The sequence below is a fragment of the Lepidochelys olivacea genome (genome assembly GCF_965140295.1).
Source record: "Lepidochelys olivacea isolate rLepOli2 genome assembly, chromosome: 1".
In the NCBI taxonomy this organism is placed as follows: domain Eukaryota; kingdom Metazoa; phylum Chordata; order Testudines; family Cheloniidae; genus Lepidochelys; species Lepidochelys olivacea.
This window is the reverse complement of record NC_140411.1, coordinates 163,514,430-163,529,496: the sequence shown is the minus strand read 5'-3', so window position 1 is coordinate 163,529,496 and position 15,067 is coordinate 163,514,430. Positions and strand designations below refer to the sequence as shown.

The following is a 15,067-nucleotide window of genomic DNA, read 5'->3' as shown; positions in this document are numbered from 1 at the left end:
CTGTCTTCAAATATATAAAAATTAGAGCCAAGGCCCATAGCATTAACAAACATTAATCAGTCTTTTTCCTTTTATTACCCCAGATAATGAGTTTTTCCCCCTGCCCCCCCCCTTTTTTGGTTCCTTTTTAAACACACCTGTGGTGGTGAACTTGTATTTATCCAGAGGAAATATGCAATTATTGGAAGGGCAGTGATCAGAGATTTCATTGTATATAAGGGATATTGCAGCTTTAACTCACGTCTTTGCTTATTTTAGGAATCACTTGATTTGTTTGGGCAGGTAGACATGTCAAACCTTAAATATTTCTTTTCTTGTCATAATAATAAAAAAGGGAAGGATCAAAAAGAAAAGAGGTTGTGTGGTGAACCTCTGCTGGTTCAAACTTTGGATTCATTCTCTAAATTTGCCACGTCACCATTCCTTTCGGTTTGGTCTTCGTGGTTCTTTCCCCTCTCTTCAGTTTCCAGGTCAGTGTGCTGGTTTAATTTGCTGGACACAGACCAAGTCAGGGGCAGTTCTGCTCGGCTGGCCATCTCTGCCAGTTCTTTGGCACTGTAAGACGGTGTGTTGGTCTCGTATGTTTCATGAAAGCTGTTGTAGTCAACTTCATAAAATCCATCCTCCAGCGTGAGGACAGGTGTAAAACGATGACCCCACAGGATCTCACTGGTTACATAAGAACTTCGAGCTTGGCATGTCATTCCTGTAAAGAGAGAGAGAGAGAGAAAATTGTAATACGGACCGAGTGCCCCAAAATGATTCTTGTTGTTGTAGTTTTACATAGCCGAGTGGTTTGTATTTAGTACTGCATGATAGAAGTGATATGCCAGACAAGTCACAAGTTCACTGCCCCTTGACAATTAAAACTAAGCAAAAATTCGCCATGTGTCATTTGACAAACTTTACCTTTATTTTTTGTGGGTATGGTCCACAAAATTCTCACATTTATTTGTTTAGTTGGAAGTAGTCTTGAATTTCATCAGCAAATAATTCTCAGGCTGCAGATGAGTCACAGTCAAATTGCTGAGACTAGTAATCATGTTTATTCTGTTCCCTGATGGAGGACTTGTGTAATTAACTCTGCCTAGATTAGCTGAAGAACTAATACAAAAACCTTTACTCCAGTTGAGCTGTCCACTGAGAGTCTGACACAGGGACCAACTTTGTCTTGCCCAAAGGTTTGGGACACCCTTAAAGTTAAGTCACTCTGAACCTCAAACTGACAGTCTACTCCGAAATTTTAGCAAATCTCTCAAGCGTACGTTGTGAAAATTTGTGGCATTGGATGGAAAGGATTGGGATAAACTTCTGCCTTAACTTTTCTTCACAATACGGCTTCCACTGGGACTTTTGCCCTTTGGAATGCTCGAAGGGGCATCAACCCTAAGGAATCCTATGGATGTTGTTAAGGAAGCTTGGGGAAAGCAGCCAAACCAAGTTCAGACTATAGTTCTGCATGTCCTCTAGATGAGGAAACGTCCGTCCACAGTGTAGAGATTTTCTCAGGAGAACCTACCTCAAACCAAACTGACCAGAGGAAGGCATTGTAATAAAGGATTATGGGAAAGGGACATACTGGTTGTGGTAAGGGACAGGAAAAAGTGTAAGGAATGGGGGATTGAAGGTTATAAAAACATTTTCCCAAAAAAGTGGGATTATGAGGCCAGGATATAGCAGTTTCCCTTAAATTATTTCCACATTGCACAATTTTTGAATAACAGTGGTCACACAACTAATATAATATGGCAAGAAAACATAATGAATAGCAAGATCATGTAACTGAAGAATGAAAAGTGAAACTATATAGGAGATAATCATAGGCAATAAAAAAAGAATGTTGAGTTTGGAGATAATAAAACGCAATCTTTAGGATCTCACATTGCACCTCTGCAGCTGCTCCTGCCAGTCAAGTCACTCAGGGAGTTTCAGGACGTACATAAGCTCGTGGCTGGGTATTATTCTTTCCAGGGATGTCCACATTGCCTTAGACAAAATAATGTTGCCCCTACCCCCTTTGAGCCTTCTCTCCAAGCTCAAGCAGAATCATTGTGGAGCTCTGAAAACATTGAGTTGACCTCTGTACTATAACATTACTTTTTATTTCGCTGATCTTGTTTGCCAGTAAAAAGACGTTTACTGACCCTTGCCACACGGTGGTACTTCTGCAGCATTCCCTGTATTTAGAATTGCAAGTAGCTGCAGCATTTCTGCTGCTGCAGGGGGGGTAACTGTGGGTAACTGTTTGCATGATGACTGCTGTACCTCTGTTACCCTTCTCTTTTTTCCCAGCTAGGAGTAGCACCAGAGGTGCTGAAATATCACACGAGAGGTTGGTTTCACGGTTTGCTACCCAACAACAAGAAGAGGGACCCTAGAAGTCTTACAAGATATCCTGTTCTAGGGAGATTTCTTCTGCAATTTCAGTCTAAAGCGGGTCATCTACTTTTTGATAATTTTGCATCAAACCATTTGACTGCTCATTTGAACTGAACCTCCAGATATTTGGAGAGTCCCCATCATTCATCCGTTCACACTTCATGAAGACTTCTCAGTGAAACGAAAGGCAAAGTGTGGAGATGTGTCATCTTCAATTTTTCTGTTACCCAGTGAGTGAAACACAAACCTCCCCTGTTCAGCCAAGTGAGGGAAAGAAAGAAAGAAAGATTTGGGTTTTGTTTTGGTCATGGGGTGGGATGAAAATGAGGTTGCTTCATCCAGGTTGCCTGGGACCTTCATAGGGAGTGAAGATCTGAAAACCAGAGACAGGATCAATGAGCAGGGAAACTGATAAACTGATATTCTTTAGGGTTTATCTGCTACTTTTCACTTCTGTTCCTGCAATTTGAAACTCGATCTCTTGAGTTTCTGGACTATGTTTCTAGTCCTCCAGGAATATGAACCATGGGAGATTCTTAGTTAAATTTTAAAGGCGGGGGAAAAATTAATCCACAAAAGTGTCTGCAAACACTTACAAGAAACTGCTTAAAAGAAAGCGGCCATTATGGAAAAAAATGGAGTAGTTATACATGCAGATGCCCCCTTTCAATATGCAAATCTGAGGTTTTTTTCGAGCAACCACATGCATTTTTGTGGTCTACGCAACTTTGAATACGTGGCCCTGTAGTAGGGTGACCAAATTTTCCAAAGGGAAAATGGGACACCGCACGGGGCTGGCCCGAGACACTTGCCCAAGCCCAGCCTCCCGCCTCCCACAAGGCTGTTGCTGGTTGCTCCAGCCCTGCCCCCCCTCCCTGTGCTGGGCTGGCATCACCACTCCCCCACCCATGTTTCTCAGCACTGCACCCCCACTTTTTTGACAACTGGTAAGAGCAAACGGGACAAATGCCCACTTTTGCAAAAAAAAAAAAAAAAAAAAAAAAAAAAAAGGTCAGGGTGGCCAGGACAGGGCTTAAAAAAGGGACTGTCTCAGCCAAAATGGGACATATAACCACCCTCCCCTGTAGCATTTCATGTATCTAAACTGATCTCTATTGGTAGTTGTGAGTTTAAACTATGATATTTGACTGTTTACTGACATTTGTTTCAAATCATGAGATAGCAAGTGAGGCAGCCAGATTATGCCACTACTCCTTCTGCTTCACAACGTTACCATCTTGGGCCCTGATCCTGCAGTGAGCTCTGCAGGGGCAGATCCCCAATGCCTACATAGAGCCTCATTGATTTCCATTAGGCTCTGAATGGGTGAAGCCTTGGTTTTTACACTGATAGCAACACAAGTTTCAGCTGGAAATGATGCTCTGCACTTTCCGACCCTAAACTGCTTTCAGTGTATGTTGCTACCAGGGTCTGCCCCAATGACAGCTGTGCTTTTCAGTGGTGGGCAATTCCTGTATGTGGTTTGCAAAATGTTTAAGAGCTCTTTGGTGTGAAGGGTGCAATATAAATGAAAGTTATGTCTAGGAAAATGTATGGAGACTAGCAGATTCTTTTTATTCGAGATAGGATACAGAAACAAGAAGGGGAAAGCATGTGCACTTGGCTTCATCAGCCACGCAGATCAGATGAATCTGTGATGAGTAATTTTGTTGTTCTGTTTACACATTGTGGAGTGACCGCCGAATTGTAAAGATAACTAAGAACTAATATAATAAGGAAATGAAATAAAACGAACAAACACAATTGCATAAGTGAAGAACCAAAAATTGCAGCTATCTACAGAAAACATTAATGGGAAAATGTAGAGTTGAATTATTAAAGTTTTCTGCTCATAAAAGCCTGTGGAACAAAAGTGGACTTGATTGCAGGATGGCCATATGAGGAGAGTTATTCCTGCTTTCCTTGGGGTATACAGCATATTTAACTGATCTGGTCCATGATAATTTTCCAGGTGTCATCTTCTGTCTGAGACCATTGCTTAGTGAGCCACATTATCGTTCTCAGACTTCCTCTTGAATGCACCCTCTTTCCCATGTTTTCATCTTAGGGCAAGTCTACACTACAGTGCTACATTAGTGCAAGTGCAGTGGTGCAGCTGTGCCCCTGTAGCGTGTCTGGTGAAGATGCGCTGTGCTGACAGGAGAGAGCTCTTCCATTGGAATGATTACTCCACCTCGGCGAGAAGTGCCGGTGTGGACAGCGTGAAACTTGCATTTTGTGTGTGTGTGTGTGTGTGTGTGTGCATTTTCACACCTCTGAGCAACGTAAGTTAGATCAACTTAAGCGGTAGCGTAGACCTGCCCGTAGTTGGCCCGATGTGTCCACTCACATTAGGTGTCTATGGATATGGGTTAAAAGCATAGCAATCTTCTCATGTACAGCAAATGTCATTCTGGGATCTTTTAGCAGGAGTGTTGTAAGCAAGACACGAGAAGTAATTTTTCTACTCTACTCCTCTCTGATTAGGCCTCAGCTGGAGTATTATGTTCAGTTCTGGGTGCCACATTTCAGGAAAGATGTGGACAAATGGGAGAAAGTCCAGGGGAGAGCAACAAAAATAATTAAAGGTCTAGAAAACATGCTCTATGAGGGAAGATTGTAAAAATTGAGTTTGTTTAGTCTGGAGAAGAGAAGAGTGAGGGGGGACATGATAACAGTTTTCAAGTACATAAAAAGTTGTTACAACGGGGGAGGTGAAAAATTGTTCTCCTTAACCTCTGAGAATAGGAGAAGAAGCAATAGGCTTAAATTACAGCAAGGGAGGTTTAGGTTGAACATTCGGAAAAACTTCCTAACTATCAGGGTAGTTAAGCACTAGAACAAATTGCCTAGGGAGGTTGTAGAATGTTTGTCATTGGAGGTTTTTACTAACAGGTTAGGCAAACACCTGTCAGGGATGGTCTAGTTATTATGTAGTCCTGCCTTGAGTGCAGGGGACTGGACTAGATGACCTCTTGAGGTCCCTTCCAGTTCTACACATCTATGATTCTGTGATTCAAGCAGTTGCAACTGGATCTGAAGAACTGAGGGGAAGAAAAACCTCCATCAGGAGTTAGAGACCATCTGTGTATTCTTGGTAGGAACTGGAACATAGGCAGTCTGGCCTAATGGGCAGAGAAGGTGTCAGGTCTAGTGGGCAGAGCAGGCATACAGGTTGGGGAACGGAAGAGTGGGTCAGAGCCAGAGTCAACTGCCAAATACCGGAATCAAGGGGTTAAGTCAGACTCAGGGCCAGGAATCGATGCTGAGGACTGAAGTCAGGATTAAATATGAATGCCAGAGCCCAGGGTTGAGCCAGAATCAGAAGTCAGAGCTGGTGTCCGATACCAAGTGCCAGGGTGAAGGGTTGAGCCAGAGATTCGGAGTCAGGATTGGTAGCTGATGGTCAGGAGCAAGGCAAAAGAGCAGGAACCGGAGAGAGGCAAGGAGTTGGCATGGAGAAGGAGCAAGGTAGGAGCTAGGAGTGAGGAGCAGGAATCTGGAACAGGGCTGGATCAGGATTGTAGGAGGCAGCCAAGAGTATGGTCTGATGTGGCAGCGGCAGCAGCAGAAAGTCTGTGCATTGCTCAGACAGCCCACCTGGGTCATTTCTAGGCTTAAGTAGTAGGTGTGAGCCAATCAGCTAACTGCAGGCCTTGGGTGCTCCAACAGAACTTCATGTGGGGCCTGACTTTTTGGGTTTAGCGAGATGCTGCTTCACCTATCTCCCCTGGCGGTGACGAGGGTGCATGAGAAATTCAGGTCCCCCACAGTCCCTGGCTCTAGACCTGTACCCTCAATCCATACAGTTCTTCCCCGTCTCTAGTTCTCTGTCCACATCTGGATTTTTCTGCTTCTCCTTCTCTCTTGGGTGAGATGACCATTTTCTATAAGGGGAGGGAATTTTCTTCTATAGGGAAGCAACAAAGAGAAAATAGTTGTGATGTTTGGAGGATTTTTGCATTTTGTCCATCATAAGGATGGGGGTGGAGCTGTTGTGGAACCTGCAGCTGATGTAGTCATTCTCCTCTGCTTGTACCATTATTTTCCCTTCGCTTCGTAGTGCTGTTGTCTCGGCCATCCAGTGATATGTCTGGAATAATATGGAGGCCCACGTCCTCCATCAAATGTGGCCATTTGAGGGCAAATTTTCAAAGGGTAAAGGCCTATTTGTACTCGGCCAAAAATGCAAGGCAACATGTATGAATGCAATTTTGCACACAGACCTCTTCTTGAAGGAAGTGTCCCAGAACAGCAACGAGGAAACGCTTGCCATGTCAGCTACAGACACGCTCACTTTTGTTATCTGCTCATTGCAATTTATGAAACACATGCAACTATTGCTGTCTTGGACAGGTCACTTCACCTCTCTGGGCCTAAAATGGAGAGAATCCTGATCCGCCCCACAGGGGTACAGAGACTTTTAATTAATGTTTGTAATGCTCTATAGTAGTCCCATTTATTTTAGAGGCACAGCACCATGAACAAAGGCTCCTTTGCTCTGAAGAGCCGTGGCTGGCTCAGTGGAGCATACGTGGCATAGGGACAGCGCTCTTCCCTGAATCCCTCCTGCACTTGCCATGTTAAGAACCCAGGAAATTACATACCTCTCAAAAGAGTTTTTGTTAATAAAGTTGGTTAAAATCCCTCACTACACAGACTCTTAGAATCAGGGAATGGCAGACCTTTGAACTGTACCTTAATGCCCCCATAGCACTGTCCTATAGCCTTTGATAAACTCCACATCTTCAAAGGGAACATGCTGCTGCTTCAGACCGATAAAGAAACACACTATTCACTACATGTTAATCGTCCTCACAGTATACCACAAAATTTTAATTGCAGCCTCATACTTTTGTCAGAAACACACAACACATGACACACTTTGTCAACACAGAATATCTGATGATGTTGCTGAGACTGTGTTGTGTTATCCTGTTAGGGAGATTAATGTCATCACTCCTTGGGTAATTTGCTTTCCTTTTTGTACTGTGCTCATTTGCTCCTTCAGCATCTCATTTGCGTTCTTCATTGAAATTTGCCCAATGGAAAACCCCTGTATGCTCTGTAACAGACCCAGACCAGTTGGGTGCAGGAGTCTGGTTGAAGGAAAATATACTGGACACTGGACGAATAGTTTTCTGTTCCCTGAGTGACCAGGGCAGGGGCTGCCCCAGAGCAGTCAAGAAGGTGCTAGAAGCAATTAAGTCAGGCAGACTCCATAAGACATCTGGAACCAATTAAGAACTGATTAAAAGCAATTAAGGGAAACAGGCAAGTCAGATCACCTGAAGCCCATTTAGAACCGCCTGGGAGTAGTTTAAAAAGAAGCTCCTTCAGAGAGGCTGGCTGGTAGGAGCTGGGAGTAAGAAGGTGTGGTGTGGGAAGATTGGGAGACAGAAGGTGCGCAGTGAAAGAGCTGGGAGGACAAGCATGGTCAGGTAACAAGGAGGGTGCTAGGAGGCTCTGTTTGGGGAAGTAGCCCAGGGAAGAGCTATAGCTGCGGTAGTATAGGAAAACTACCTGTTGCCAGTGCTATTAGGGTCCTTGGGCTGGAACCCAGTGAAGAGGGCAGGACCGGGTTCCCCCCAACCCACCGCACACCTCTACAAAAACGCTCCCTGAGTAGGAAGACAGAGACTAACGAGGGCTCTTACACCAAACCCATTGACTGGCCAGTGATGAAGGTGGCTCAGTAAGCTGTAACCCTTGCCTCTAGGAGGGGACAGAGGCTACAATGAGGGTCACAGCAAACCTCTGAGGCAAACCCTAACTGCCTAGAAGTGCAGGACCCTCCTAGGCAAAGCCAGAGCTCTGCCACAGCTCATACAAAGTAAGTAATATTTCCTCTAAAATACACTGAAGAAATACTATTGCATTTCAAGTACTCTCCATTTCCCCCTGCTCTTTCATTATGGTCATTCTTAATGCAAGTAGAAAAGGAGTGCTTGTGGCACCTTAGAGACTAACAAATTTATTTGAGCATAAGCTTTTGTGAGCTAAATAAATTGGTTAGTCTCTAAGGTGCCACAAGTACTCCTTTTCTTTTTGTGGATACAGGCTAACACGGCTGCTACTCTGAAATCTGTCTTAATGCAAGTGCCATCTTTTGCCACAGACACCAGGATCTGAACTAGCTTAAAGGAATGTGACATTCACAGAAGCATGACATTCATCAGCAAACTAGCAATCACAATACAGAAGAGCTGGTGTAAGCTGTTAGGAAATTATTTTGAAAAGTTGTCTGAGACAGGCTGCTGTGATAATATAATCTACATCTTTGTGGGCCATATGCTACTCTTGATTCGCAAACACTAAGGGGATTTATGCATGTGGATTGAGGGCTTAGAAAGCACTCCCAGTTGTCATTCCAGTTAATGGCGAGTTCTCTGTGCACTCAAATATAAAGGCAGATCGCCGAACTATAATAGTTCGGCAATGTGCTACCTCCCAAACCAAGCCAAGTGAAAACGTTTTTATAAAGCTTTTCAATAAACACCAGTCTTATTATCAAATGAGACATGAGTTTGTGCCCAGTAGGAAGTAACTTGTACATACTTAAACATGATAGACATATGGTTAGCACTTTAGGGTTTTATTATTTGTAACATTCATCAAAGTAACATGGCTTATAAATCATGTCCTCCGTTCTGCAAAGTAACTATATATTTTGAATCAACTTTTCCTCTATCACACTGCCGTGCTATTATATAGCCTGTGTGTGTTTAATATTATTACCCCTTTGTCAAGCAAGAGCAGATTCTGAGGCTCTCCAGGTTGGCTTCTTGGAAGCAGAAATTGGTGACCCGGAATCAGGGTACTTTCTTAATGTAATTGATTTCTTTATGAAATGTGCATGGGTCCTGCGTCCTTGAAGGGACACAACGCCCTTTTTACAGACCCCTCTATAGAGAGAGAGAGCTGCCTTGGGCCTCTGCATTTCCCTAGGGTCTCATAATGCTAAATTACTTCACATTTTCTCTTTCACCCTAAGTTTACACCTGGGAATCGCCTCTACCTCAAAGCCTCTCATCTGGGACCACATGGTTAACAATTAGTCTGGGTATCAACCTACCTTTTGAAAGTAGCTACTTTGCAATATAAAAAAACCCAGAGATCTTTAACTGCCAAAGGAATGTCCCCTAACCCACATTGTTTTGTTACTGTGTGGGTGGGTATTTATACGTCAGTGACCCCAATGGACAAGCCACTAGCCCATTTTGGCAGATCAATATAGCTGTATGTATGTGGGTATAGCTATAATGTAAAATGTAAAGTAAAAATCATGCTATATATAAAACCTGTGGGTCCGATTTTTCAGAGGCTGAGTATCTGTAGCTTCTGTTGACTTCAAATGGAATTGTGACTTCAGCAATCAGGCCCTGTATCTGTATCCCTTCATATACAGATACAATTATTATATGGTCATGGCTCCCCAGTTAAGTTTACAAGCCAGGATGCATTATGATCTATTTAGTAGAGCTGGTCAGAAAAATTCCAATGAAACATACATATATTTTGGTCAGAATTTGCTAATTTGTTGAAATCAAAACATTCTGTGGAGATGCGATGATGAAGTGTCAGAGGAGCCCCGGACCCTGCTTGGTTTCCTGGCAGCTTGCATGCCCACATCCAGTGTCCTGTGCACTAGGGCTGGGAACACCAGAGCTTCCAAGGTCTGCAGCTCTCATGAAGTATGCCAGGCACACTACCTTGGAGTTGGGAAAATGGGGCTTCCAGTGTCCATGGCTCTGTAGCAGCCCCACCATGCCGACTGCCCCAGAGCCAGGGCTCTACCCCCTTTTTAGGGCAAATTTCAAAGTTGTTGGTGTTCGCTACGAATAGGAATAAAACCAAATGATGAAATATCAAAGTCCTCTTTCCAGCTCAAATATGAAATGTTAATGTCTCTTCCCTTTCCCTATCTAGTTAAAACACTGTCAGAACTAGAATGTAGGTGATTTTTGAAGCAAATAAGTTGAAATAAAGCAAAGTTATTAACAATTGTTTTTATTGTGTGTGTGTTTGTGTGTGAGAGCGACAGACTTCTGAGTGCTCTCTAGTGCAGGGGTGAGCAAACTATGGCCCGTGGGCCAGATCCGGCCCGTCGGGGCTTTGGATCGGGTCTGCTGGATTGCCAACCCCGTGGTGCCGCAGGCCCTGCGCTGTTCTCAGAAGCGGCCGGCACCACGTTCCTGCGGCCCCGGGGAGGGGGGGCAGAAGGCTCTGTGCGTTGCCCTTGCCTCCAGGCACTGCCCCCCGCAGCTCCCATTGGCCAGAAACAGGGAACTGTGGCCAATGGGAGCTTCAGGGGAGGGCCCTGGAGGTGTGGGAAGGGCAGGGCGCGGAGCCCTGTGCCTCCCTGTCCTCCAGGGGCCGCGCAGGGATGTGGTGCTAGACGCTTCCCGGAGCGGCGCGGTGTGGGGGCAGGGAGCCTGCCCTGGCCCTGGTGCATGCTGCTGCCACCCTGGAGCCCGAACCCCTCCTGCACCCCACCCCCCAACTCCCTGCCCTAAGCCCCCTGCCTGCACCTTGCACCTCTCCTGCACCCCAACCCCCTGCCCTGAGCCCCCTGCCCTGAGCCCCCTCCTGCACTCCGCACCCCTCATCCCTGCCTAACCCCCTTCCCTGAGTCCCCTCATACATCCTGCACCCCTCCCCTGCCCCAATCCCTTGCTCTGAGCCCCTTCCTGCACACCGCACCCCAATCCCCTGCCCTGGCCCTGCATACAATTTCCCCACCCAGATGTGGCCCTTGGCCCAAAAAGTTTGCCCACCCCTGCTCTAGTGGCTGGTTACTGCTTAAAGAGACTAAAACAAAAAGTTACTTCTACTGCTGGCAGCCATTGGTAGTTCTACTTTAGTTCAGGTGGGAGAGGCATTCTGAGACATAAGGAGCAGAGTTCTAGCCCTAGGAATTGTATGGTTTATTCAGCAGTGGTGTAATTTGTTGGTAGTAATGGAGTTGTTGCATGATGGCATTAAAAATCAGTGTGACTTGAAATTTTGACTACTGTCCAATTTTGATGGGGTCCCTCTAGGGTGGGTGAGAGCTGGGGTCCCGGGGGGATCTTTTTTGCTCCATATTAGTCAGATTTTTTTAATAAATGAGGAAATCAAGAAACCAGAATAATTAACTTCAAGCTAATTGAAATTAAAATGATAGTTAAAATGTAAAAGGGCCAGGTGACTTTAGACCAAGGAGTTGCAACCATTCCCCGACATCTCCCCCAATTTAGTGAGTCTGAGCTCTGATCAGAAATGGAAGAATCTGCCTCACGGCCTTTGGAAGCTGTAGTACTTATGATATAAGCTTGTCCCTGTTAGATGAGTTAATTGGGGCTAATCTTAAGCAAGCATAAATTGTCGTAGCTCTGTTGGCTTCAATGGAGCTAGGTCAAGGTCATTACTGTGCCAAGGGTGTTCTAGGCCTGGTTCAAAGACTCCAGTCCAGGCCCTCCTCCCCTGTGCTACAAAAAAAACAAACCAAAACCAGAAACGCCAGCATTATCACCACTACGTACTTTTACAAAGGGACTTTTCTAGCCTTCTCTGGAGCAATCTCATTAATTATCTCATCCCACTCTATCTGCCTTGCTTCCAAGTTCTCTATAGAACAGGGGTAGTCAAGAGGCAGAACATGGGCCAAATCTGGACAGCCAGATGCTTTTGAATGGATCCCAAAATATTTTTATTTACTTATTTTATTACTATTATTTTCTCTGGAGTCTGGACCTTGACTATACTTGGACCAAGAAATTTGGACCTTGACAAGTAGAAATAACTGCCAGATCTCTTAACCTTTTCTGCCCTATGGACATTCTTAGATAGGTCTTGATTAATTTTAGCTTGCTGAAACTCCTTTCATTAGCAGCCATGGTTACTGGCAGACAGCAAAAAATATGAAGTGCTGTTTCTGTGTTAGGGAAGTTTGCATCTAATGACCTTTTGTGAATGTAGCTAAGGAGATCAGTGGACACTTTTATCCTTGAAGATTTGCTTGCAAAAAATTGGTGAAGGGCTCAATCTTATTCTCAAAATTCCAGAGTTTTAAATCCTCAGGATAGCTGGTTGCTAATTTTTCTCTCTGTCATTAGGTCTTCACTGCTGAGACTTTCAGTTTCTTGCTTGCCAGAAAAACAAAACTTCCTTCAACTCCAATTGTACTTATTCATCCTGTCATCCAATATTGTGTCTGAGATGGTGTTGGCAACCTCTCATTCAAAAGCTTTTTCAGGATCTGATGAACTTTTGTCCTTTGCAAGTTCGCCTGGCATTAATTTTCTCTGTTGAGATCATTTGCCTTTGAATTGTGTGGATATACCTAATGTTTCAGACTGTCATGCAGCAGCTTCCTTACATGCAATGAATCCAGAAGAAGACCATCATTCTGGTAAAGCATCTCAAAGGCCACCAAGTGAACTGCGAGCCATTTGAATGCCAAGATCCAGGCTCTGCTATTTTTTGGCTCACAACGTTAAGGTTTGATAGGATAGTATACCACATCTCAGCCAAAACTAGAAATGAAAACTCTGAATTGTTCACTTGTAAGCTGTCAGCTTTCGACATAAGTTTTGGCGTAAGATTGTGTGCAGTCTTGATCTTCTCTAACGTGTCAAGGACACCTTTAACCTGATTTTGTAGTGGTTGGATTGCCTCTACCTCTGCTGCCCATGTTGTCCTGCTGTGGCATTTTAATTTAAGGCTAATATGCGTTTTCAGCACATTCCAACAACCAATAGAAGTTCAAGAGAGGCTAGACAATATCTGAACAATTCGAAAAAATATAACAGCTTGGGGAACAGCCCTAGTGGCCGCTTCTCTAACACGATTCAGTGAATGAGCTTCACCTGGGACAAAAGATGCATACTGATTTACCTGCTGAATTTAATTTTGAACACCTTTGTTTGATGCTCCATTGTAATAGCTTTGACCCCTGCAATCAGCCATATTTAAATCGTGTTTTTTCTTCAGCTTCCCTAAAATAACCTCCTATTTTGGTGTGGATATCCATGAAACCTATGAAGCGCTGAACAACTTTTGATCTGTTTTTCAACATACCTTAACACCTGACACATTTGTTGCATTTGGGACAGGTGTGGAGTGCAAGCAAACATAGTAGAGACGTATTTAGCTTTCCTAACTTTGTCAAAAATAGTCTGCCATACTTTTCTTGTGATCCTACTGAACACTTTGAATTTGATTTGATAAGTATGTCACCTTTGTGACACCAGCCTTAATAGCTTCCATGTGATCTCACAAAACACTATCAGATCTTGCAAGCACTTCAAGTAAATCCAAAAAATTATCATTATGGGGCCTGTCTAATTTCATCTGAGTCTTTCAAAGCCATACATCTCTCACCTAAGCCCAGCAAAACATCCAAGAGATGATGCAAAATATTGCGCCACTTGTGTTTCTTGTATTGCATACTTTTGTCAATTGTGCAACTCTTTTCCTACTGTTCTACAAGTTCCATCCAGTGAATGATCATCTCCGTGTGTTCCTTCGAACATTCATGTTTGGCATACTGTATCACTATCATGGAAAAAGTCAGTGAACCCAGTTTTATGGTTTGGAAAGGAAGATGAGGAATTTAGCTGGAAAAGCAAACAATCGAATTGTACATCAATCAAGATTGCTAGCATAATTCTCCATTAGGAATTTTGACAAAGACCCATGATTTTAATACTTTCCTTCCTTTGTATTAACTAGGTGAAAAATCTTATTTTAAATTAATAACGGGACTGTTTTCTACCAAAAACCAGCAAATAGGATCCATCACTTGTGGGCAAGTAGCCAGACCTGCCTTGTCGGTGTCAAAATTCTGCCCCCGTTTTCAGTAATCAAACTGTGTTCAGTATCCATGTTCATAACAGTTGCACTAGCAACCAATGACCAACTTTGTGCCCTGGAATCAGAGACTCTAGGACCCAACAGTTCAATGCCAAGCTCTGTGCTGGAATCAGAGACTCCAGCACCCAACAGGCCTGACAAACCCAAATCAAAATCCTCATTAGCTATGGAAGGCCCAGTAGCGCAAGTAGCAGAAACTACTGTTCACCAGGAACAAGGCTGAACTTGGCAAGTTTCAAGAAACTCTGTAGCCTATTCACACTTTTTGGATCTTCTTTTTCATGGGCCTCCTGCAGATTGTGCTGTTGAGCCCTACTCTTGTGTTTGTAGGTATTCTGGTGGAAATCAAGACTGACCATCAGAATTCACTCACCAAGCTTGTCACGAATGAATTGCTAGGCTTGGAGTGACAGCAGGGTGGGTGAAAGATCTAATTACTATCTCTGTGAAACTCTGAGAGAAATCAGTTGAAAGGTCATAACATTTCTGTGAAACTCAGAGCTATACCAGGTGAAGCTAATGAGCCAGAGCTCAGGAATGAGAATAAGGGCAATTGTGGTCAAGTGAAGGGAGCAGATACAGAGAAGGCTAGGGCCCCACGACAAAATAAAAGCATGACAAGTAAGTAAAAAAAAAACACAAAAAATGGGGGCCATTATGGGCCAGGTTCCACCGGAACCTTTTGAACACCCTTTTGCAAGGCCCTGGCCAATGTACATCAGTTGAGGATCTGCCCCAATGCCTCTTGCTGGCAGGGAAGGAAGAGGGGGAGAGAGAGAGAGAGAGACCATTGTTGTAATTATTAAAAAGTGGGAGGCACTTAGGGTGACCA

The 15,067-nt window shown here is 44.0% G+C and overlaps 1 protein-coding gene across 3 annotated transcripts in view; it reads right to left on the bottom strand.

Moving 5' to 3' along the window:
* Nucleotides 1-283: 283 nt before the first annotated feature.
* KCNJ6 (potassium inwardly rectifying channel subfamily J member 6) overlaps nucleotides 284-15,067 on the bottom strand; it is a 226,825-nt gene continuing 212,041 nt past the window's right edge. For all 3 annotated transcript variants that reach the window (XM_084640222.1, XM_084640223.1, XM_084640221.1), the window contains one exon: nucleotides 284-706. In XM_084640222.1, the coding sequence (XP_084496348.1) occupies nucleotides 381-706 (326 nt within the window). In that variant the 3' untranslated portion in view covers nucleotides 284-380. The remainder of the gene's footprint in view (nucleotides 707-15,067) is intronic.